Raw genomic sequence first — 25,032 nt, 5'->3', positions numbered from 1 at the left:
CTGAGAACCTGCCCAGGTTCTCATCCAGGTCAGTGCTGCTCCTCCTTCTCTGCTTTTGTGGTTAGGTGCCAGGATTTGGTCATGGAATGGTGTAATTAGCATTTAAAGTTGTAGAATTAAAATCTTCAGCCTTTCTCTTAGGCATTCATGTAGGGCTGACCTGCTCCACCTGATAACCTTTAGATTAATCATTTTATAATGTGTCCTGTAGTAAAATTTACACTTTAATTAATCCCAGATCTGTGTTCACTTCCTTTCTTCCACAAGACCATCTTGTGGGAAGCTAGAATAATTAATGGTGATGTATTTTGAGTGCCCTGAATGGTGATTTATTCAGGGTTAAAGCTGCCTGGAGTTTCTCTTGGATGTTCCTAGAAGGAGGCACAGAGAGGACATGTCCCATTGTCCCACAGAGAGGGGACACAAGCTGAGGTAGATTTTGAAGTTCATTTGGAGAGGTGAAAAGCACAATGTAATGTACATGTGGAGGCAAATAAAATAAAAGTAATGTGTTTTCTGCAGGGAGGGGAGGAGGATGATGTCTTCATCTGAGAACAGGACCTTTGCATTGAAATGCCCCTGTAAAACCCAGGAGATTTGGTCACCATACAGGAAACAAAATCAGTTTGATCCAAGATAGTCTGCTGAAATGCCAGCTGCAACTTTGCAGCTCTTAAATGTTCAGGGCTGGTGTGTTCAGTGTCCTCAGGAGGCTGCAGGTCATTTTTAATGTGAGAATGGTGGGGAAGGAGGAATCCCATCTCACTGTGAGCAGCCTGCAGTGCTGAGGCTTTAGAACAAAACATTACCATGCAACTTGCAGGTGCACTGAAAATACAGAATTCTGCTGAGATACTCTTCTTTTTATACCTGTTCATGTAATAGCTGTTATGGATTTTAGTTGGGTTTAGTGGATAGGAGGTGTTAGTCCTTCAAACTGCTGGCACAGTCATTAAAACCCACTTGGAATGCAGTGTGTTTCAAACACATTATTGCATTTAACACATTTAAGCAGTTACAGCAACAGGGTCCCTGTTTCCTTGGGTTTAACAAGTACTAAAATCTGTTTGGAAAGTGAGTGGGAGATTTCCCATCATGTTCAGGAAGGACAAGGTTATGGCCTCCCTTAATATCTCAGTTATGGAATAACTTCTGCAGCCTCAGAAATCTGGTATTTCATGACTAACACAGCACCATGTGTGTGACTGACACACTGAGCAGCTGGGAAGCAGAAAGTTTGCAGTGACCCTGTGTAAGTGCAGCCCAGGATCATACTGGTAAAAACCTCAAATTTAGGAGCTTTTGAAAAATGTTACTTGTTTGAAAGCTTGATTTCTGCATGAAAGTGATAAAAATATTTGCTGATTTCTTGAATCCTTGAAGGGAGAGGGAACAATTCCAGTAAAGATAGTGATCACAGTTTAAAGGTGTGAATGAGACCTCTCTAATTCAGGTTTTTTTGTTTTTTCTCCTTAGCTGGAAGATGCTGGTTCCAGTAGTTTAGATAATCTGCTAAGTAGGTACATCACAGGCAGCCACCTCCCCCCACAGCCTACCAGCACCATGAATCCCTCCCCAGGACCTTCAGCTCTGTCTCCAGGGTCATCAGGTAAATCTGATGGGTTTTTCTAGTTATTCCAGAATGTGATATGTATTTCTGGTGTTTAGGTTGAAAATAATTGCTTAGCATTTCCTGCCAGAAGGGAAGCAATGTTCTATTTAAAATTTGTTTTGCTCAGAAATAGATTCTTCCAGAAATTTAAATTTTACCCTCCTTTAGAGATGTCTTTATAGTAACAAACTGCCAGCACATGGATGCACTATTCCAAAGATATATATATGTGTATATTTATATATATATCCATATAGAGACACTGTCAGGGTCATTCTGAGTAAAATTAATTAATGGTAGAGCTTTTCTTATGCACATGAAAAAATTAAGTCACCAGTACCTAATGCTGAGGTAGTTGAACATTGAAAATGTCCATTTTTATAAGTAAGAAGATTATTTCAGTCAATAAGAAGAAATCCTTCCCTGGAATTTCTGGCAGGCCCTGGCACAGAGTGCCCAGAGCAGCTGGGGCTGCCCCTGGATCCCTGGCAGTGCCCAAGGCCAGGCTGGATGGTGCTTGGAGCAGCCTGGGACAGTGGAAGGTGTTCCTGCCATAGCAGTGGTGGCACTGGATGGCATTTAAGGTCCTTTCCAACCCAAACCATTCTGGGATTTGATGTTTCTCTTGGTTTTCTCTACAAGACTTGTAAGATCCTTTCAATGAATGGGTGCAGCAGTTTGGCTTCCTGTGTTTCTCCAGACCTGCATGCAAACCATGCAGAGGCTGCTTTTTGACTTTATTGGTGGCTCTCAGTGCATAAAATTTGAGGGTGTAATGGTCTGAAGGCTTTAGCACTGTTTGGATTAGGTGAAGTAATTATTGAGACTCTAAGAACTGTGTGTTGTCACTTTTTATTTAATGTGATGTGCTGGATTTGTTGTGATCACAAGACTGAGAGAACAGCTGGCTTAGGTGACTTGGTAAATTGGGATATTCCTGCAGCATTTCTGGGGTTCCTCAGGATTAGTCAGTGAATGTAAACTTGTGCCAGATCACCTTCTGTGCTGCTTCTTTGCAGGTTTATCCAACTCCCACACTCCTGTGAGGCCCCCCAGCACCTCCAGCACAGGCAGCAGAGGAAGGTGAGTGTCACATGAACACTGTCAGGCTAAAAAAATCAGACATGAATAATTCCAGAAAAGAATTGGCAATTGGCAAATTGTGCTTTGTCATAACTGTGACTGAGGAATGGAAGAATGCTTACATGAAGATTTATATTTTTATTTTTTTTCCTGTACTATGATTCTCCTGTGTCTTGTAAACTGTTGTAAATGTGCTGACACCGTTTGCCTTTCTTTCGGGAAACAGTTACCTGAATTTCTTTGCCCTGTTGATTTATCCTCATATTTATCTCATGATGTGCTGATATCTCTGCAGCTGTGGCTCCTCAGGCAGGACTGCTGACAAAACTGGCATTGGCTTCAAGGCTGACCAGGTGAAAGTAAAGCAAGAGCCAGGCACAGAGGAAGAGATCTGCAGCTTCTCAGGAACAGTAAAGCAGGAAAAAACAGAGGATGGCAGAAGGAGTGCTTGCATGGTAAAGTTAGTTTATGCTCAGTGTTTTCCTGGCAGCATGTTTAAGAATTTAGAAAGGAAAGGAAAAAAAAAAGCATTTTTACTCTGAAGCTTCATTCTAAGAGGTATTTTCTCCCTGATAATGCTCTGCCAGGCACAGAATGGCCTCTAATGTAAATTTTATCATTAATGATTGAAATTAAGTGTAATAGAGTGTATTTGCTGCTTTTAATCCCTAATTGTTAAAAACTGTGAGTCACCCATTGATTGTAGACCTTCCCACATAGGTAATTGCATTCAGGAAACCTCCAGTCAGTCAAAAGTTCTTAGACCAAAGTATAAATCAAATAATTAGCAAATGAATATTTTTCAGTGTTTCCCAGCTATGCTTGATTGAACAGGATTGTGTACAGGGAGCAGGATAGTGGAGTTGAGGATTTTTCCTAATGACAATCAAGTTGTCATTAACAGCTTTTAATGACTTAGTGTGTTTGGCTTGTTACATCATTTCTCTTGTTATGTATCAGAAGAAATGAGAGTGTTCTACAAAGAAAGGACTTGTGGAAAAGCACTTTTCAGTACTGTGTGCAACTCAGCTCTTCCTCATGGTTTTTGGGATGTGAGCATGGTGCCTTTGAATGGTGGGAGGATTTTGAAGATCCTGCTGGAAAATCAACTCTGATTTCCCATGTGCTGCTTTCATTCCAGCTCAGCAGCCCCGAGAGCAGCTTGACACCACCACTATCCACTAACCTACACCTGGAGAGTGAACTGGAAGCTTTGGGAAGCCTGGAAAACCACGTGAAGACAGAGCCAGCAGATCTGAGTGAGAGCTGCAAGCAGTCTGGGCACAGCCTGGTGAACGGGAAATCGCCCGTGCGCAGCCTCATGCACCGCTCGGCCCGGGTGGCAGGAGAGGGCAACAACAAGGATGACGACCCCAACGAGGACTGGTGTGCTGTGTGCCAGAATGGGGGGGACCTGCTGTGCTGTGAGAAGTGCCCCAAGGTGTTCCACCTCACCTGCCACGTCCCCACGCTCCTCAGCTTCCCCAGGTACCCCCAGCAGCGTTGCGGGGTGGGCTGAGGTTGGGCACAGAACCCAAAGTGGTGTTTCCTCCAAAATCAGCTTGTTCTGGCTGGTTTCTTATACTGCAAAAATATTATATTCTTATACTACAAAAATATGATATTTCCAAGGCCTTGCCTGAGTTATTTATGTGTAGCTGATTGCCAGGACATCCCTCTGGCTGTCCTGAGCAGCCAAGACCCCTGCCAGGGGGCTCAGAGCCCAAAACACCTGTGGGTTTGATTATGACCCATGGAGCAAATTACCAACCTTAGATGAAGATCTGCAAGCCATGACAAATTAAGTAGAATGATTGTGAATTTACCACAAAGTGAAAAAGTAGATTTTGGGGTTTCTAGAATGGGGGTTCAAGGGGCAAGATGAAGGGATCTGGGCATGTCCAGCCTTTCTCCTTATTTTTCTTGGCCTCCATCTTCTGGGTGATGTTGGCACTCATGGATTGGTTTAGAGTAGGAGCTCACTGTCTAACACAGGTGATTGGTATTGGAAAGTTATTGTAAACATTGTACATGTAGTTTTTAGTATAAAAAGATAACACTTCCCTGGGGGCAGGCCGAGTGCCTGGAACTGTCCTGCTGGAAGGACCTCAGCTGGACAGGAGAAAGAATTTTACAGATAAGATACAATAAACAACCTTGAGACTGAGAAATGAAGAGCCCTGACTCTTTCTTGAAGCGCCAGGCTGGGGAAAGAGACTTTCTAACTTATATCAGGGTCACTGACCTGCTAGAGACCCCGACAGCTGATCAGTGTTTGTCTGGTAACAGAATCCTGTTCTGTTTATCTGTTTGTGTAAAGTCTCACAATGCAATTCTGTTGTGTAAAGTTCATTTTAAGGCAAGGTGAGAAGGGTGTGCTATAAAATAATACTTTATAAAGTATTAAAGTATCATATGAGGGCAGGAAAAATGGCCTTGACTGGCAGAATTATTGTGAGCATTAAGGGTCAATCCTTAGATTTGGGTATCCAAGTCTTTACTGCAGTAGAATGTGAATCTTTGAGTGAGTAAAAACTATTTGTAGTCATCACTGATGAGAATTTATCCCTGGATGTCTGGAATAATTGTGTTTTTCTCTTTAGTGGAGAGTGGATATGTACATTTTGCAGAGACCTGAGCAAACCTGAAGTGGAATATGATTGTGACAATTCCCAGCACAGCAAGAAAGGCAAGACAGCACAAGGCCTGAGTCCTGTGGACCAAAGGGTGGGTGTCAAACCTGCAGGAATCTGCTTCCCAGGAGAAAGCTTTCTCACATCAGCTGCCCCTCACTGACTGGAGATGGTTTTGCTTTGGCTGAAGCAAATTAAATGTAGTTATGGTTTTGCAAAGCAACCCAAATGAGATTTTTCCTGCTGTGGCCACATCTCCAGGTGTTGGTGACTGTGGGAGTGCCCCAGTGCCCTGGGACTGTAATCACTGAGGAGCTAAAATTCAGCATGAACACAAATTCTGTATTTAAATGCATCATTTAACATGCACTTGATTAAAAGTCCTTTGCATTTAGCATTGGTGTCATCTTCATAAAATATTTCTGGGAGCTTGGTGTGTTGAAGTGCATTCTGTGAGAGGTGCTGGGAGTGTTCAGGTGCATTCTTAGGGAATTTTAATGATCTTGACAATCAGAATTATTTTTAGCTTCATCAGTCAGCCTCTGTGTAGTGTTAGGAGTATCATCAAATCAAATTCCTTTAAAGGAATTACAAGCAAAGCAAGGAAAAATATTTCAACAAGGACTTTATAGAAACACTGGCTCTGCTTTCAGTTTGTTCAGTTTTGTCTTGTGGGGAAATGTCTGCAGCTCAGTCCTTTCCTGTTACCTGTGGTTGTGATTGGACAAAAGCTGTAAAAGTGGTTGTAGTTGGTATTTTATTTTTTAATTTGCAGTATATTAGCATGTCTCTCCATGCTTGACTTCAGCCCTAAGCTTTTGGTTAGGAGGGAGAAAACAAAGAGGAAATTTGTGAACAGTAAATGGGTCTCAATTCTGCCCTCCTAAGAACTTTACCTATTTTAATCAATTTGAGGGGATTGCATTTAATTTTTTTAGTACTAAGCTGTTAAAGTACAAGCCTATTTAAAGTGTGGAGGTATGAATTTCTGGTCTAGGGATAAATTAAGAATATTAATCTGACCCTGTTTGTTTCTTTCTAAGAAATGTGAACGCCTCCTGCTTTACCTGTACTGCCACGAGCTGAGCATTGAGTTCCAAGAGCCAGTCCCAGCCTCGGTGAGTGTCCTGAAAAAAACCTTGGGGATTTCTGTGTGGTGTAACAGCCCTGAGAGTGTGGAGCTGAATTTGGGAAGGAACTGACTGCTTTCACCAGGATCAGTCTGAAAATTCTGGCAATCATCCAGCATTTCATGGGGCTGAGAGGGAGAGCAGCTGATTCTGGAGCTGCTCCAGGCAGATGCTTCACTCCCAGTCTCAAACCTAGATATTTAAAAATACTTCCAATTAGCAGTTATTGAATTGGAACAAGATGTCTCAGGCTACCCATGAAACTCAAAATGCTTTAGGAGGGTTTTTTGTCTCTTTTTGGACAAACTTGTGAATGAGAGGAGGGAATAAACTGCTTTGACTCTTGTGTTTTCAGCTGTAAAAGAAGTAATGAAAAGCTTTTGTGGTGCTGTGAGAGACACTGAAGGTTAGAAAGAATCCCAGAGTGGTTTGGGTTGGAAAGGACCTTAAATCCCATCCAGTCCCACCCCTACCAGGGGCAGGGACATTTTTCACTGTCCCAGGTTGTTCCAAGCCCCATCCAGCCTGGCTTTGGGCACTGCCAGGGCTCCAAGGGCAGCCACAGCTGTGCCAGGGCCTGCCCACCCTCAAAGGGAAGGATTTCTGCCCAATATCCAACCTAAATCTACCCCCCTTCAATTTAAAACCAATCCCCCTTGTCCTGTCACTCCATACTCTTACAAAGAACTTTATTGAAAGTTCAGATTGAGGAAAGGAAATTTTTCTGCTTTGCTGAAGGTGCCTGAAATGAGATAAGGGATTGACACCTTCAGTGTGGAAATTCAGCTGTGAGCTCTGTAGCCATTCAGTGCTAAATCACTGTTGTTTTTTTTACAGATACCAAACTATTATAAAATCATAAAGAAACCCATGGATTTATCCACGGTGAAGAAGAAACTGCAGAAGAAACATTCCCAACACTACCAGACCCCCGAGGACTTCGTGGCCGACGTCCGGCTGATCTTCAAGAACTGTGAAAGGTTTAATGAAGTATGTTAACTTCCAATCTGAGCACCATCTGTCCTTTCAATGAAGATTTATTTCAACCTGGTTGTGCAGCTTCTCCCATGAAAAGCTCTGCTTCCAGCTGTAACTTCTGCTTTTGGAGCAGATGCTGAATCAGATACTTAAAAACCCGACCAAACTCAAGGCAATTGCAGAATAACTTCTCATTTTTAATTAAATTGGGAGAGCAGAGGGAACTATTAAAATGCATTCAGTGGTCTCTGTGAGTGAGGAGCAGGGTGACCTGGTTACTGTGCATCAGATTGATTTTAGAAGTGCTTAGGAAGTGCCATAAAGACAACCAAAGAGTCCTTAAAAGTGTCTCAAGCTGCCCAGGTAATTGGTTTACACTCGTGGAACAGGTGGAATCTGTTGAGAAACTTCCTCTACTGAGGAGAAATCTGCCTTTCTGAAGTTGTTCTGGTTTTAGTACCTCACACAAATGGATCCAACAAAACTTTGTGGCCATTATGGCTTTTATTAACCTTCCTGCTTGAACCCCTTGGTAGTTGGGCTCTCATAAAAATCAGTTTTCAGTGGATAACTTGGGTATGGGGTCATATTTTTTACTAATTTTGCAGTGATCCCATCTCATAATGAAATATCCCTTACACCTGAAATGTGACTTGGGGAGATAAATGACCTGAATGTTACTGCTAGTTAGCAATGGAAAAAAGAATCTGAATATATTTTAAAAAAAAAGGTGATATTGTGCTGAAACTGAGTAGGAGCTAAGGGGGTTCCTAATCTTTGAGATGCTTTAAAGCAAGAATGACAAAAGGCATCACAGGGAATGGCTTTCTTCTGACCTTAAAATGCAGAAAGCAGCCAATATTTTTATTTCTCTGCAAAATGTAACCTGGACTTGCAGTGTTTGGGCTGCATTTCTGGCCCTGTGCAGAAGGAAACTGAAGGAACTGCACAAAGCTGCAATTAAAACCTCCCTGGGAAAAATCAGGGTCAATGATGTGATGCTGGAACTGCTCACAAGCATTTGGGATTTTGACAGCACTGACTCCTTTATGTCCCTGCATTAGAGGAGGTTCATGAGGTAATTTAATTATGTGAACTTCTCAATCAGGGGAATTAATGAAGCATCCACTCTAGAGGAAAACATGCTGCAGCTCTTAGAGAGCAGAGTACAACAAGGGAGGAAGGACTGAAGGTTGTGGTGATTTTTAAACTTTTTTAAAAAAGAAAAAAAATGTGTTTCAGCTTTCCTGGCTCATGGCAAAAGTTGAGTCACTCTGACCTCTCACAGCAGCATCATGTCGAGTGCCTCTAAGCCAAATGCTTTTCCAAAGCAGAAATCCCAGTGGGGTAATCCCCAGGAAATCTCCTGGAGCTCCTCCCTCCAAAGGAGAATTCCCCACAATCACGTCCAGGCATTTCCAGTTTATTGTGAGGAAAGCAGTCATGAGTAGAAAATGGCTGGGAGCCACTTGTACAAAAGTTGTGTGTTCTGTTGAAGGTTTATTTACCTCCTAAGACTGTTTTAAACCTGCTGCCTAAGTTTGGGAACTAAAGCTAACAAACCATAACAAACTGTGTCGTTGTTATGGCTGACTTTAGTCATCCAATCCTGTGCAATCTCGTAACTTTAGAAAGGATTATAATTTCATTTTTTTTGACTCTGGTATCCTTTTTAGATGATGAAAGTTGTTCAAGTTTATGCAGAAACACAAGAGATTAATTTGAAGGTAAGCGTTTCAGACCATGCACACTTGGTGAAGGGATGTGCATTTCCAACAGGTGAATATTCCTGTCTTCTTTTGTCCACAGGCTGATTCAGAAGTAGCACAGGCAGGGAAGGCAGTTGCATTGTACTTTGAAGATAAACTTACAGAGATCTACTCAGACAGGACCTTCCAGCCTTTGCCTGAATTTGAGCAGGAAGAGGATGATGGTGAAATAACTGAGGACTCCGATGAAGATTTTATACAACCACGTAGAAAACGCCTAAAATCAGATGAGAGACCAGTGCATATAAAGTAATCTAATGATATGGACCTAAAATTTATTGTAAAAACTGTTATTTAAGTGTTCCTGGAATATTATCATGCCTACAGTGGCCATCTTGCAGAAGCTGATAGCTTTTTAAACAGTATTAGATAACAAAAAACACTTGTACAGAAAAACATTCGCATCAAAAGGGGAAAAAAACCTGTATTGTAAATTTTTGGTGGTTTGTATTTTTTTTTCCTTGATTACTTGCTATATTCTTTCTTTTCCTGATGGAGGGGACACACTCATGCTGGTCTCACAGACAGAGGTGGAGGAATGTTGAAGAGAAGCAGATTTGATAGGAGATGTTCCATGTACAGATAAGACTGTAGTGACACGACCTGCAGGACTGGACCCGCTCAGTGACTGTGTCTTGCATTCCACTGCAGTGTAAACTGTGAGCAGAGCTCCTGAAATCCCCTCTGTGTCCACTCAAGTGTGTGTTGGTCGTTGCTTTGATCATCTCATTGAAGCAGGACTGTGAATAACTGAATCTTCTGTGTCCATCCAACTGTTGACATTTTGCTTTCTTTACTCCATTTCATGTATAGCAAAAGGAAGAAGAAAGAAAAATCATTAAACTGTTCTGAATGGGCGAGTGCAGGAATGGGAGGCAGATGAAAGGCTAAGCTGGTGGCTCCAACCCCTTTCAGTAGGACAAGGTGTATTTATTAAACTCCTGTACCCAGAACATTTTAATGGCATCCATGGCAGAAGTCTCAGCGTTGTCATCTGTCCCTGACCCCCTGACGAGGCAGAATGTTCTCTCCAGTGTTCATTCTCTACTTTTCTGTACTTAAAATATAGACTGAAGAGGTAATAACTGGTTGGGGTGTTTTTCCAGTCTTCCTAAATATCAGTTTCTAATAGACCACTCGGCAAACAATAACCTATTAACTACCAAATGTGTAAAATTTCCTGTATTCACTTTGTCTTATTTGTAAATAGTGAATTGAGATTTCTTGCAGGTCAGCAACATTTGCTGAACTGTTTTTAAGCTAATATGTATTCTTATTGATTGTTCCTATCAAGAAAAGATTTGTAATATATGCTATTTCTAACATTGCATTCATTTTGAGGTTCTGTCTTATTTTTCTTAGAGTATTTCTCAGAACTTTCTTCAGAAGCAGCTTGTGAGGGGAATGTGCAGGAAGATTGGAATCAGTCTGAGTTTGGGTTGCCTGTCCATCCATTGAACAAAGCACTTGCACAGGGTTTGGCCTTGAGTGGTTTTTGGTCAAAGAGTGAGAACAGAACAATTTCCCAATTCCCTCAGTAACCCCCGGGGCACCTCTGTAGTGCCTTCTCTTGCACTGCCTCCATCCCAGCATTCCTGGTTAGAAATCATGGAATCACAAGGAGTTACAGCTCCAGAAGTTGTTTTTTTTTACTGACACAAGTCAGTACTAGAAATAAATACAATTTCTGGCCTTCATATTGATCTTGTTAAAGGAAGTTGAAGAATTCATGGAACCAATGAGCTCGAGATGGCAGACTCTGAGTTTGCCATGGTTTGTGTGGATCCAGCAATTCTGTGGGAGATCCCTGGGGGTTTGGTGTGCTCAGCACAACAATTCCTGTGACATTGTCCACGCTTTACCATCATGGTAAAGAGAAATATGTTAGCACAATATCAAATTGAGAAATGCTCTCAGCAGTTTTTATGCAAATCACTGCAGATTTGGTTTCTTTTATAAGAACCAGGTCTGTGTACCTTGGGATTCTCCCTCTTGCAATAAATGAGAGGACTGAAGATGTTTTTCACTTCCAGCCCACTTCTTCACTCAAATGTTACACTTCAAACTCAAACTGGTTGTTTCATTAAATTTCTTAGACATGAACAGTGCTGTTTTAAGTTTATTTTTTACCAGTTTGTATGTGAAAGGAAAAGGAATTTCACTTCAACATATTAAATTGACAAAGAGCAACAACTTTGCCTGTGGAAAAGCTGATGTGTGAATAGGACACTGGTAGTGACAAGGGATCATTTCATGGCTCTGTGTATTGCCTATTTATGCATTTCTAGTTTCTCAGCTTCATTTTGCAAAAGGAATATTATTAAAATTATCATGAAAATAAGATTCTGTGAACTCTCTTCACTCGGGCCTCTTGTTTTTGTGGCACTTTGGTACCTTCAGGCCTCACCTTTTGAGCTCTTCCCTGAGCAGCAGCTGGGAATTGGATCCTGCAGAGACCTTGGGGATGAGCCAGAGTGTGGGATGGACATGGGGGATCCCAGATGGAGCTCAAGGGAGCCCAGCAGAGGACAGGAGGATCCCAGCAGAGCTCAGGGGAGCCCAGCATAGGACAGGGGGATCCCAGGTGCAGCTCAGGGGATCCCCAGATGGAGTTCAGGAGATCCCAGGTGGAGTTCAGGGGATCCCAGCAGAGCTCAGGGGATCCCAGGTGGAGCCCAGTGGGAAGGACTCACCCCAAACCCTCCAGAGAAGCTCGTGCCCCCCGGCTGCTGCAGGACCAGGACTCTCTGCTCCCCACCCAGACCCCAGAGCAGTTCCCAGTGTTTTGGGACAGCCTTTCCTTTGAGGTGGCCTCTCCAACACTTCACTGCAAGTGGAGAATTTGGCCAGCTCGTGCTCAGCATCTTCTGCACACCAGGAGTGCAGCTGAGCTGGACCTTGCTGAGCCTGAGTTCTTCCCTTGCACAGACCCCAGGGGCCCTCCAGAACTGCTCCTCAGTGCTCATAGGATTATGTGGAATCTTGAACGTGTGCAAGAAATCTCAAGTGTTTCTTTTATACAAGGAAACAAAACATTCCCTTCTTCTTCCCCTTCATTTTTGAGCTCCCAAAGCAGCAATTCAGTGATTGTTTTGAAAGCAGCAAAGTTCTGTTTGAAATTGTTTGAAAGGGTAGATAAGGTCTGCTAATCCCTTCCCTGATCCTGTAGTCTGGGTGTTCATCACAGAGCTGGGAAGGGTTTGCTCAGTGGAAACAATTTTTGGTGTAACTCATTAGTAGGTTTGTATTAATGAGCCACATTAATTCTCTGGGCATCTTCTCCATGCCAGCTGCTGGGTGTGCAGTGTGTCAGTGGCTTTACCTGGGGAAATCAGAGCACAGATTATTACATCAGGAAATCTGTAAAATTGGGGTGGCAGGAGGAATCTGGTACTTGGTGCAACTCTGCTCTCATTTAAAATACTCCCAAAATTTTTTGTCTTCATTTTGGCTGAGAATTTTTGTTGTCCCTGAAGTTTTAAGTTAATCCAAAGAAGGAAAAGGCAATTTGAAATGAGAGTGCAAAGTGCCCAGCTGTCCTGCCATGGATTCCTGGTGATGAGAGGGAATTCAACAGCTAAATGGGCTCAGGGCTGTTATTCAGCTGTGCCCTGGAATTAAATGGCCTAGATCACAATAAAGCAGAGCTATTATTAAAAAAAAGGGGATTTCCCCAACTTCTGTGAACAAAAATGCTCAGTTAAGTGTGGAGAGGTTGTTCCTCAGTGGGGAATGTCACTGTGGCACTTTGCTGTGACACTCTTCATGCTGAATCAAACATTTCAAGTGACTGGAAAACTCCCTAAAATGAGCCCAAATTTCTGGTTTATCACCTGGAAAAGTTTAGGTTATTGCAGCAGTATTTTAAATCTGTTTGTGTAGTGTACTGGGAATTAGCTTTTCCCAGTTGGCTTTTCCTTGTTTTTCTCTCTTCCTCAGAAAAAAGCAATAAAACTGCTTTGTCATTTGCCTGCCAGCATGACAGGAATCCTTTCCTTAGGATAACGATTTTATAGGTAAGTTTGTATGCAAATTACAAAGCCTAGCTTTTAAAAACAAAGTCTGCAGCAGTTCCTGACAATATAGAGTGTGGCATTTTATTTTAAAAAGCTGGGGAAAGTTTCATATTTTTTTAAGAAGTAGCTGTTTGAGCAAATAATGGAGGTACTTTTTTAAAATAAAAATGTAAATGCCACAGTTTACACAGATGGCACATATGGATTGTATCTTTGGGTATGGTGATTTATTTTGTCTTCTCAAAGTGTGTGTGCAGTAACTCTTCCATCTACTTCCACTTGGCTTATGGGGATCCTTTTTTCTGTGCTTTCTGATGCACCAGGATTGAAGCAGCTTTCCAAAATCGCAGTTAATTTGGGAACCTTTATTATAAGTGGACTGTGAGATGTATGAAATGCAGTTTGGGCCTTTTCTGTGGGGTGAAATCACAGCTGGAGGCTGCTGGCTTGAGAATGAATGGGATTTCTACAAAGAGAGGTACTGGAATATTTTGTAAGCTGGACTTGGGCAGGATTCAGTCTGGAGTGAGCTCCCCTGCACGTCTGTGCTCACCTGCACTGGGGGATTTTTAGGCTCAGAACACCAGGACACCTGTAAATAATCCTATACAGATTTGTGCAGTGCAAAGCTTGTTGTACATGTAAACATTCTCCTGGAAGGGTTAAATCATGGCATTCTTTGATTCTTCAATTATTTCCTGCTTCCATTACTGGAGCTGGCTCATTTTGCACATAATAAACTTGCCTCATCTTTTAATATGATTCTTCAAAAAAAAAAAACCAAGTGCTGTTTCTGTGATATTGTATTATCTGAATCATCCTATTTAACTTTTTCTTTTTTTAAAAAAAGAGTTATTGTTTCAAATTGTTCTGTTCCTGTGTTTTTTGCTGGTGTGTAATTAAAATCAAATTTTTCTTTCCCTGGTTATTTAATACTTTAGCTGCCTGTAAATATTTCTTGTTAAGTGCTCTGGAATGTGCTGTAGAAGTTGTATTAGCTCAGTTTAAAGCATTGTTTGGAACCCATTTTGGTTGGTTATTTCTATTAAATTAGAAAAATCATTCTTTCAATTTGAGTTTCTTTCTTGCACATCATCAGACACGGATCCACACCTGGCACAAGACTTTCCTGACAACACCTGCAGTGTGGAAATAGGGGGAAATTTGGGCTGCAGGAGCCTAGGTGAGCTAGGCTGAGGCTGCAAAAAATGTCACATTTATCACATTTGTCATAAATGTCACATTTGTGATTTGTCACATTTATCTACACCTGGGCATGGGACACAAGGGCTGGGAGGTCTCTGGAGCTTTTGCATGCAGTGAAAAGCTGCACAAATGGAATTCTGCTGTGTTCTCTCACCTGGAGCTGCTGGATGCGCCTTGAGCTGCTCCCACTGCTGGTAAATCCCAATTTTTGTGTGGATGTTGCTACTGGAGCCGTGTCCTGACTTCCTGCTCTGAACCAGAGCTAGAACTGAGCTTTGCAGGTCTTGGGCTGGGCTGGGCTCAGCTCAGCAGCTGGAGCAGGGACTGCTGTGCCAGGAGCCAGGAATGATTGCAGCTCCTGCACTGAGCACAGACCTGCCAGGAGGAAGGGGACTGAGTTTACACCTGTGAAAAACAGGATAAAGAATTTTTGTAAAGTTTAATAATGGATAAAATAAGGGACAAAAATCCAGTGTTGAATTATATCCTTTTCTGACCCCAGCTGAGAGGTGTTTAAAAAACTTTTATTCTATTTTTAGTCTTCTAAACCATCAAAGAAGTTTTTTCTGTTCAAGAGAGAGGGGGAAATGTGGGAAATGGATTTGTAGAAAATTCTCCAAACCTGACAGAAGGCTGACACAGAGTGCATCTGTATGCAAACACTGAGATAAGAAATGCTGGCTTAGAAATGCCATGGAATGAGACAGACATTATCAAGAGAGAAATGGAGCTAGAAACAAGTTTCAAAAATTTTCTACAAATCCACTTCCAACAGCCAAAGAACACACAGGTACATACAGACAGTGTTATCTTTATAACATCACATGCAGATTCATGTGTTTCATGCATTATTGTTTGAATTTCAAACATTCTTGTGAACTTTCTGATGTTTTGGGAACTCCTTTGTTTGACTTCTTCACACTGAATGACGTCCTGGGTGTCAGGTCAATATATTTTATTTCTTCTTGTGCCTGCATCCTGCTGTTTCACATCCTCTGCTAAGGATTCAGTGCGTCCTCCTTAATTTGAACGTGGTATTCTCAAATTGTCCTCAAATTTAACTTGGTATTCTCTAATTGTCCTCCAGTGCTCTGCTTTGTGTCACAGTTACCACTTGGACAGGTTGGTCAGTGGATGGCCTTACACTGGTTTTAGTTTCACAAAAGCCTTTTTTTATAAAATCTTATATTTTCCTAAGGTCTGAAATACAATACACTCATCACACTATTATTTCCATAAGCAATACTTAGATATTATATTCATTACACTACTATTTCTATGAGCAACACAGTGCATACTTAAGCTGAAATATATTATATTATATTATATTATATTATATTATATTATATCATACCATATCATATCATACCATATCATATCATACCATATCATATCATACCATATCATATCATACCATATCATATCATACCATATCATATCATACCATATCACATCATATTATATATTATTTTTAACTGGTACTATTTCTAAATATTTATAATCACTAACAACATGCAAAATCTAATACATAAATGTGAGAGCCAACATTATCTGGCCATTTTTCACACACCTCAGCTAAAGTTCCCTTGGAATAATTTTTCTGCAGCCAGTAAGGGAGAGCTCTGGTACCCTGGAATGCCTCCCAGCCTGGGGGTGGGTCTGAACTTCCAAACCCAGCTGAAGGCTCTGATCCAGGCAGGTCTGTTATGTACCAGTAGCTCCCTTCAGGCTCATAACCAACTCCAATTTTTCTCTCACTCTGTGTTTATTCTTGGAGTGCCTGAGGTGGCTGAGTGTCACAGGGCCTCCTTGATGAGAGCTGTGTTCCAGGAAAAGGTTCAGTGAGCTTCACTGGAGCTTCTGTTCTTGCTGAAACAAAGCACACCTGCATTCTCTGCTGCACCTGCTGGGCTCTGCTCCCTGCCCAGGGGAATGCATCAAATGAAAACCTTCGGAGTCCCTCAGAGAGAGAAAGGAATGAAATGGAACCTTCAGAGAAACTGAAATATATCAAGCCACACAGACATGAAGCAGGAGTGTAAGTTTTAGTTTTAAATAAGTAGAAATATATCTGAAGTGCCTTAAGAGACTGTTAGCTAGTAAAAAGCCCTAAAGCCTAGTTTAACATTCCGTAGTGTTACCTTTCACAAAATTAACTTAGCTCCAGAGCAGAACATTGCTTGCATTTCTAGATAGAACAGATAGAACCACTTGAATGAACAGATAGAACGATTTGAATGAACAGATAGAACGATTTGAATGAACAGATAGAACCATTTGAATGAACAGATAGAACTATTTGTATACATTTTGGCTAAGAACAGACACTGCTTTCTCACATTGGAATTAAGCTCAGATAGGTGTAAGAAGAATGTTGTAGAATCGCGTTTTTAGCTGAATGGATGATTTATGAATAAAATCCCCCTGTACTGGGGTAAAAAATAAAAGGTGGTAGCAGCTTCTGCTGCTTCTGCTCAGAACATCAGGGCTCTATGGCAGAAAACTTAGGTTTTTTTAGCCCAGATTTAATAATCTGAACTCCTCGCCTTCGAGGCTGATGTATTCCTGCAATAAACAACTTTACACCAACCAACAACTGCTCCTGTCTCTTTGCAGACCCATTGGTTTGCACCTGAACCGTGGCACTTTCAGGCCAAACCCTGGCAGCACAGCTGGTACTGGCTCTGCATGGGCATGAGGGGTGGGAGTGCCCTGCTCAGCCTCCCTGGAGCTGCCAGAGCAGCAGTGAGGATCCTGATGCCTTGTGAAGACTGAGTTAGAAAGGAGACTGGACAGAGCTAAAGAATAAAGCAGGGATTTATTAAAAGGATTTCCTCAATGGATCCACCTTGGGCAGCACCAGAGCCCAGCCAGGACTACACCCAAGGTGAACCAAAATGGTCACAAAATGAACCCAGGATGAACCCAAATGGTCACAAAAATGAACCCAAGATGACCCTAAATGGTCACAAAATCCATGACCAGTCACGGGGTCTCACACTTTTATAAGTTCTGCTCCATTTGCATATTGAAGTTAACTGTCCAATTACAGCTCCAGCCCATGAAGTCCCATCCTTGTTTTTCTCTCTCCAGCCCACGTTGTTTGTGCTCTTGGGCCTGAGATTTGGATCATTTGTCCTTGGTCCCCAGCTAGAGAAGGAATTGTTTTGCCTTCTTGCTCTGTGCACAGAGCTCGCCATCCTCTTGTGTGAAGCCCAGACCCACACACTAAAGCAGCACAGAGCTAAACCCGAGGCATCAAGGTCTCAGGAGGGGGTTTGTTTCTCTTTGCCAGGTGCTGCCTGGCTGTGTCCAGAGCACTCCCAGCTCCACCAGCCCATCTGCTGCAGCCCTGCCAGCCCATCTGCTGCAGCTCTTTGGGTGGCTGCAGTTGGCCTTTGTGGCTGGGCTGGCATCTGGCATTTGCAGCTCCTCTGTTTGACTCTGCTCAGGCTTGCTTGGATTTTCTGTCTCTTAATGCCCTGGGTTTAGTTCTCCTGGCTTTAATTAATTCTCCTGGCTTGCTCCAGTGACACTGAGCAGTTCACCCCATCATACAGTTGCCAATTTTCATTTCAACCCAGGGTGAAAAATCCCATCCCAAAATCCTACCAAGGATTAGAAACGGCTGCTAAACTGTTCAACCCCTTGCTGCTATTGTAGAATTCACATCTGTTACAGAATCCCACAATGGTTTGGGTTGGAAAAGGCTTTAAACTCATCCAGTTCTACCCTGCCATGGCAGGGACACCTCCCACTGTCCCATCTTGCTCCAAGCCCTGTCCAGCCTGGCCTGGGACACTTCCAGGGTGTGGATATCTCTGTAGACACAGATGATTTTGGAGTTACTGCTGTCTGAGGGTTGAGATGATGAGTCTGGATCTCCTCCAGAGCACTGGCCTTCCTTCCCCTGATTTATCTCCCTCCCCATGTGAGCTCTGGATCACTCCAGTGCCTAAACAGACTCACAGGGGCTGAACTGCACTCCTGACTGTTCCTGTGTCCTTTGCTCAGTGTTGGTGGAGAAGATGGAGCAGAACAAAGCACTTAAGGCTGAGCAAACAGCTCTTGGCCAAATTACCTTCCACTGCTTCCCATGGGCTGCAGCACAGCGCTGGCTGATCTCCACCTGGGTTAATGCTTAGGAACCAGGATAATGTCTGCTAAATTAGCAGGGTTTAAAACCAGGGATATAAACTCCTGCTCCTCTCATTGACACATCAGATGAGCACGTTCAGCACAGAACCTCAGTGAGCAGATGGCACAAGGCTGGGTGACAGTGGCTGGGGGTGCTGGGGGACCCCTCACCAAGGGGCAGGCAGAGTGTGCCGGGCTGTATCTGCTGCTTCATCCTGGCACTGATGTTCATCTTCCATCCCTGGGAGTGCCCAAGGCCAGGCTTGAAAGGGCTTGGAGCAGCCTGGGATAGTGGAAGATGTCCCTGACCATGGCAGGAATGGGATGAGCTTTAAGGTTCCTTAAAAACCAAACTATTTTAGGATTCTTTGATCTGCTGACTGGCCCTTTTTGCACCCCCAGCACTGCCCAGGGGCAGAACTTGCTGCTGTTTGTGCAGCTCAGCCCCTGCCCTCCCTCAAACACAACCTCTGGGGCTGGGCAGGATGAGCCACCCTAACTAAACCTGTCCAGCAGCTGCCCGGCTCAGAGTATCTTAATTTTTTTATCTTGTATATCAGAGACAAACCCAAAAGACTTTGTGGTGGAAGAAATGCTCTGAACTGTTTGGAAGTCTCATATTTTGAAGATTTCCACCACTGTGGGAATATGGGGCTGGGATACACCTTTTGGCTGGGCTGTGGACAATGGGATCGGCATTGCAGCTTGCATCTGTTTCAGATTTCCTTCCTGTCAGGAAAGAGAGAGCTCTGAAGGTGCCTGGAACCCCCACTCATTTGGAATTTTCTTTTGGAGCCGTGTTTGGTGCAGTTCTGCAGCTGCCACCAGGCACAGCAACATGGTCTATGCCCTGGATCTGACAGGGGTTTGCTGCTGACTGCAAAACGAGGTGCAAAATTCCAAACTGAGTCTTGTTTCCTCTCTGAGTTTGTGTCTCCAGGCAGTCCCAAATGTAAATTCTTCATCTTCTCTATTTGCACTAAATGTTTCCAGAGGAAGGACATGTTGCAACCAGCAGGGCCCAGGCTCAGGGTGAATTCTGCTTCCTCAATCAGAGATTTGGAGCCAGATTTGAAGTCAGATTTGGAGCCAGCCTGGGGTTGGGTCAGCTCAGGAGCTCAGGGAATGTGCTGCTGCTTCAGAGATGGGGTGGGAAGCACGGAGAGCTCTGGATAACCATGAAGGCAGGGACCACGGTGTGTAATTCATGCACCATCTTGCCAAGAATCCCCAAATTAACTGCTCATTCCTTAAAATCTGCTGCCCGGATGGCGGCAGCAGATGGTGCTGTGAGCACAGCGCTCTGCACGCCGGGCTCCGGGGGAGCAGGAGCCGTTCTGGGGCAGAAACTCTCGGTTTTGGGTCTGCAGGTGGGGAGAGCCCTGCTGAGGGCACCCGTGGGGTGACCCCAGAGATCCCCCAGTGTGGCCCAGGGAATGGCTGGGAAGGAAAGGGAACTTTGGAAATGGAGATTGACTCGGAGTGAAGAGCTTGGGCCTGCTCCATCTGCCGCCCCCCTCACAGGGCTCTGAGGGAGCCTGTGAGGTGACCCCCAGAGATCACCCCCAGTGTGGCCCAGGGAATGGCTGGGAAGGAGCTTTGGAAAGAGAGATTCTCAGAGGGAAGAGCTCACCCCTGCCCCATCTGCCCCCCTCATAGGGCCCTGCTGAGGGAACCTGTGGGGGGACCCCCAGAGATCACCCCCAGTGCGGCCCAGGAAATGGCTGTGAAGGAGCTTTGGAAAGAGAGTGAAGGGCTGTGCCCTGCTCCATATGTTCCCCTCACAGGGCTCTGAGGGGACCTGTGGGATGACCCCCAGAGATCCCTCAGTGTGGCCCACGGAATGGGTGGGAAGGAGCTTTGGAGAGAGAAATTCACTCAGAGTGAAGAGCTCGGCCCTGCTCCATCTGCCCCCCTCACAGGACCCTGCTAAGCTGGTGACCCCCAGAGATCCCCCCCCAGTGTGGTCCTTGGAATGGCTGGGAAGGAAAAGGAGCTTTGGAAAGGGAGATTCTCAGAGTGAAGAGCTCAACCCTGCCCCATCTGCCCCCCTCATAGGGCCCTGCTGAGGGAACCTGTGGGGTGACCCCAGAGATCCCCCAGTGTGGCCCAGGGAATGGCCAGGAAGGAGCTTTGGAAAAGGAGATTCACTCAGAATGAAGGGCTCTGTCCTGCTCCATCTGCCCCCCTCACAAGGCCCTGCTGACCTGGTGACCCCAGAGATCCCCTAGTGTGACCCATAGAATGGCTGGGAAGGAGCTTTGAAACAGAGATTCACTTGGAGTAAAGGGCTCTGCCCTGCTCCATCTGCCCCCCTCACAAGGCCCTGCTGAGAGTACCTGTGGGACGACCCCAGAGATCCCCCAGTGTGGCCCAGGGAATGGCTGGGAACTGAGACATTTTGGCTCTTCCTTCCTTACTCACTGGCAGAGCTGATGGGGCTGTGGGTTCCTGTGTGTGGTCCGGGTCTCCTGATGAAGTTGCAGCTTGTTCCTGGTTTTTCCAGCCTTGTGCCATGCTCTCCTGCCCTCTGGAAAGCCTGATTAATCAGAGTGTGTGGTCAGCATTCAATCCTCTGCTGTGCTGTCTGAGAGTTCTCTTTTCCAGTTAGGTGTCCAGAAAAACCTCAGCCTGCTCTTTGTTAACTCCTCCACTTCCCAGTTCCCTTTCCCAGCAGGAGATCTGGTGCTGCTGGTTCAGGGGGTGACTGTGGACATGTCAAACCAGTTTAATCTCCTGCCCAGTTATAATCAACCTAATTCTCCTGCTGATACAGACCCAGGGTCCTTCTAGTGGCTGAGCAGAACATCAGTGTGCCAGGCCACCTTATTTGCTGCTGGCTGTTGAAAACTGAATTCTGTGGAAAGTAATTCAGTTATGCTGGTGGGTCTGGAGACTCTGTCCTGCCCTGTGGTTCCAAGGATCTCTCTCCTTCTTGCCTTTCCTGGGTGATGGGCACAGCAAGTGGCTTCACAGGAAGGATTTCTGGCTGCAGAATCATGGCTGAAATGTGATTTATTGGGGCCACATTTGTAAGATGGCAGAGCTTCATCCAAATCAAGACCTGTATCCTCAGTTCCCTGATGAGTTACTTCTTCCTTTTGACTCAACAATGTTCTTTCCTGTTTGCTCCTGAGTCCTGAGAGTCACAGAATCACAGAGTGGTGTGGGTTGAAGGGACCTTAGAGTCCATCCCATTGCAGCCCTGCCCTGGTGCTGGGCTCTGAGGCAGTGCTGGGAGGATGTCTGACTGTCAGACAGCAGATGAACTCAGCACACAACTCTCTGCCAAAGCTAACAGCAGGGTGCCCATGTCTCTTGTCATTTAGAGCCTTGGGAAATAACTTTATCAGTAAGAAAAGACACTTAAACAAAAAAAAAAAAATCCCAGTGAACTCTTTTGGCCCTGGGATCTGATGCTGGCAGGAGCAGCCAACACCCCACAGAGAATTCTTCCTGCACCATCCCCTTGCCCACCCTCCCAGCCTCTCTCCAGGGTAAGAACCTTTGTGTTTGGAAAGGCAGTCTGTAAATTTTCCTCTGGGAGTGCCCCAGGCCAGGCTGGACAGGGCTTGGGCACCCTGGGATAGAAGAAGGTGTCCCTGCCGTGGCAGGGGGGGCACTGGTTGAGCTTTAAGGGCCCTTCCCTCCCAAACCATCCCACTGCTGTGGGCTCTCCTGCTCTGCCCATGGGCAGCTGGCAAGGACAGCCTCATTCCAGACTGGTGCCCCTCTTTTGGGGGGTATGGAGCTCTGGGAAAGCAGATGCAGCAGCAACCAAAGCTGGGAAAGGCCCACGTGCTGCATGGCTCAGCTGAACCCGGTTATTTCTCCACGAGGGTCCTTGGGGACATGATTGCCAGCACATCTGTCATTTAGGATTCTGTCTGTTGTCACCTGTGGAAGGAGATTATTAAGTAGTGAAGTGATTGACAAGGGCTTTCTCTTTTTTCTTTTTATTAATAGGAGTATTGCAAATGCTGCTCTGGGCTCCCAGGGGAGCTCCCTGCAGAGGTGGCTCTGAGGGTGAGCTGGATGTGTAAACAGCTCCTCCACACACATCCACACGCCTCTAACCAGGAAAAAACACTGGGATTGCTGGCTGTGGGTCTGTGAAAGAGGTTTGGGATGGTTGGGTGGGATGAGCTGGGAATGGCTGTGACCCACACCACTCCCAAGGGCTGGAAGGTGCCTGGGAGAGCAGGAGAGCCAGGGGTAAGGAGGCTTGGTCAGAGACTTGGCTCCTTGAAAGTGTTGGTGGGAAGCAGCAGCCCAGGAAAAGCAGCTCCTGCGCATCCATGCTCCTCTCTGGAGGCTGCTGGAGCAGGTTAATCAAGGAGCTCTCAGGTTTCTTTTCACATGTTAATGTTCTCCTGAAATAAAAACATTACAGCGTTTTCTCTCCGAGGCACAATTGTGCACCATAGGTTTTGTTTTCCCTGTTATAAAATACTGCTATTTTTATTACTTGTATTTCCACTGGGAGAGATAAAAATAACCAGAATACAGCAAATAATTTGTTAGCACACTGGGGGAAAAAAACAAACCAGCTTATAACTCCTTATTTCTCATTACAAACAGCAACTTAGAGTGGTTCTTCCAGAGGGTTGAGATTAAGGATATCCTGCTTTGCTTTTTGGTTTCCATGAAAACACTCATGGTTTAAAGCCTGGGTTAATTCCAAGGAATGTGGGGCTTGGGACCTCCTGCCCTCCCTGCCAGGTGTTACTGGAAGGCGGCTGCAGATGGATGTGTTCAATCTCTGACTGTGCAGACACATGGAATTTATCCAGGGCCTTTTATCCAATGCCCTCTTCTTTCCTGCTGGAAATGGTGCTGAGATAAAGCCATATGCTGTGTGGACTGGGGACATTTCAAACCTAAAAATCCCTCATTTCAGGGCTGCTGGAGCTGGGAATTGAAGGCCAAAGCCTTGTCCTGCTCTGGAAACCCTGGATGCCACCTGGAGCCTGCTGGGATTAAATGTCAGAGGGCTCCTCCTGCTCCCCTCAGCTGCAGTGGCTGAGCAGGATGTGACAGCAAAGGCTTCCCAGGAATCTTTAGCACTTTATAACCAAGGACAAATTTTAATCTCTCTTCTGGGTTCTGACACCAGCATTTTATTGGCCTTCAAAGAAGGTGCAGTCTTTTAAAAATAAATTATGCAGTGATACTGATAGAGGTGTCCGTGGCACAGAAGGCTGAAATGAGACCCTAAAAGGAGCAGTTTTTCATCTGCTCTCAGAGAAAGGATGTGTTAATATTGATCATTAACATTTAGGCAAGGGCCAGCTTGAGCCTTCTGACAGCCCTGGACCAACAGCAGCCACTCTGACCTGGGGAGGTAGGATTAACTGTTTGAGCCAGGGTGAGGAACTGAAATGGGTCTAATCCCAGCCTAACGCTCATTCCAGGGATTTGCTGCCATAATCTTCCTGAAATTTATGTCCTAAATCAGCCCAGCTTGCCAGGCTGACAGAGGCTGGTGACAGGGTGGCACCAGGCTGCCAAGTCGTGGAACCATGGAGCGCCCTGAGCTGGGAGGATCCACCAGGACCATCCAGCCCAGCCCCTGACCCTGCACAGACACCCCCAAATCCCACCCTGAGCATCCCTGGCAGCACTGTCCAAACACTCCTGGAGCTCTGGCAGCTCCCTGGGGAGCCTGGGCAGTGCTCAGCACCCTCTGGGGAATGAACCTTTCCCAAAATCCAACCCAAACCTGCCCTGGCACAGCTCCAGCCCATCCCTGGGTCCTTCAGCCAGGCCAGGCTTTCTCTTCATTCATTTTATTGAGGCTGTTAAAGGCAGCTGTGGAAGGTCAGAGCTCCCTGAGCTCTCTGGACAATGGCTTTGAGCACAGCTCATCCTGTGCCTCCTGGGCCCAGCTCAGCTGATACCATCAGCCATCTGATGCTGCTGGAGCAGAAATGGCTTTTTAGAGCTTCCAGCCCTGCCAAGTCAGGCTCTGACTTTTAACCTTGAGGATATGCAAAGATTCCAGGTCAATAAAATGTATTTCAGAAGTCTCACCACCAGGAAAGAGCTTTTGGTGGTAGTCCTGCCTCTGGAACTCTTCCTGCCTGGATGCACACAGCTCCAAATCCCCCAGGCCCTGGCTCCAGCTTTGTGTGCAACACAGCATATTCCAAGATGCCTCTTGGAATCAGAGCTTTTCAGGACACAGAGCCACATTTCCTTGCCCTGAATCCAATGAAGCCAGCCCTGCCCAGAATGCCTCGCTGGCACTGCAGGACAGGAGCTGGCAGCAGGGACTGCCACCCCCTGCCTCTGTGGCCTTTGGGCTGAGCAGTTTCCTCCCAGGCTGTGCCCAGGAGGGAAATGTGTTATTTATCTTTAAACTCCTCATCTCAGAGAGTGCTCGTGCTGCAGTCCAGGGATTTTCATTTTAGGCTACAAATTCAGCATGATCCTTCCTTCCTTCCTTCCTTCCTTCCTTCCTTCCTT

At 45.0% G+C, this 25,032-nt stretch overlaps 1 protein-coding gene across 1 annotated transcript in view; it reads left to right on the top strand.

The window, feature by feature from the left end:
- TRIM33 (tripartite motif containing 33) overlaps nt 1–11,549 on the top strand; it is a 43,033-nt gene extending 31,484 nt beyond the window's left edge. The window contains exons 12-20 of the mRNA XM_031062894.1: nt 1,477–1,609; nt 2,632–2,695; nt 2,991–3,150; nt 3,837–4,183; nt 5,299–5,422; nt 6,372–6,446; nt 7,296–7,448; nt 9,113–9,163; nt 9,246–11,549. Of these exons, the coding sequence (XP_030918754.1) occupies nt 1,477–1,609; nt 2,632–2,695; nt 2,991–3,150; nt 3,837–4,183; nt 5,299–5,422; nt 6,372–6,446; nt 7,296–7,448; nt 9,113–9,163; nt 9,246–9,458 (1,320 nt within the window). The 3' untranslated portion in view covers nt 9,459–11,549. The remainder of the gene's footprint in view (nt 1–1,476; nt 1,610–2,631; nt 2,696–2,990; nt 3,151–3,836; nt 4,184–5,298; nt 5,423–6,371; nt 6,447–7,295; nt 7,449–9,112; nt 9,164–9,245) is intronic.
- The last annotated feature ends 13,483 nt before the right edge of the window (nt 11,550–25,032 follow it).

This window comes from Geospiza fortis, unplaced genomic scaffold, assembly GCF_000277835.1.
Source record: "Geospiza fortis unplaced genomic scaffold, GeoFor_1.0 scaffold391, whole genome shotgun sequence".
NCBI lineage: Eukaryota > Metazoa > Chordata > Aves > Passeriformes > Thraupidae > Geospiza > Geospiza fortis.
This window is presented reverse-complemented; position numbering and strand designations above follow the sequence as displayed.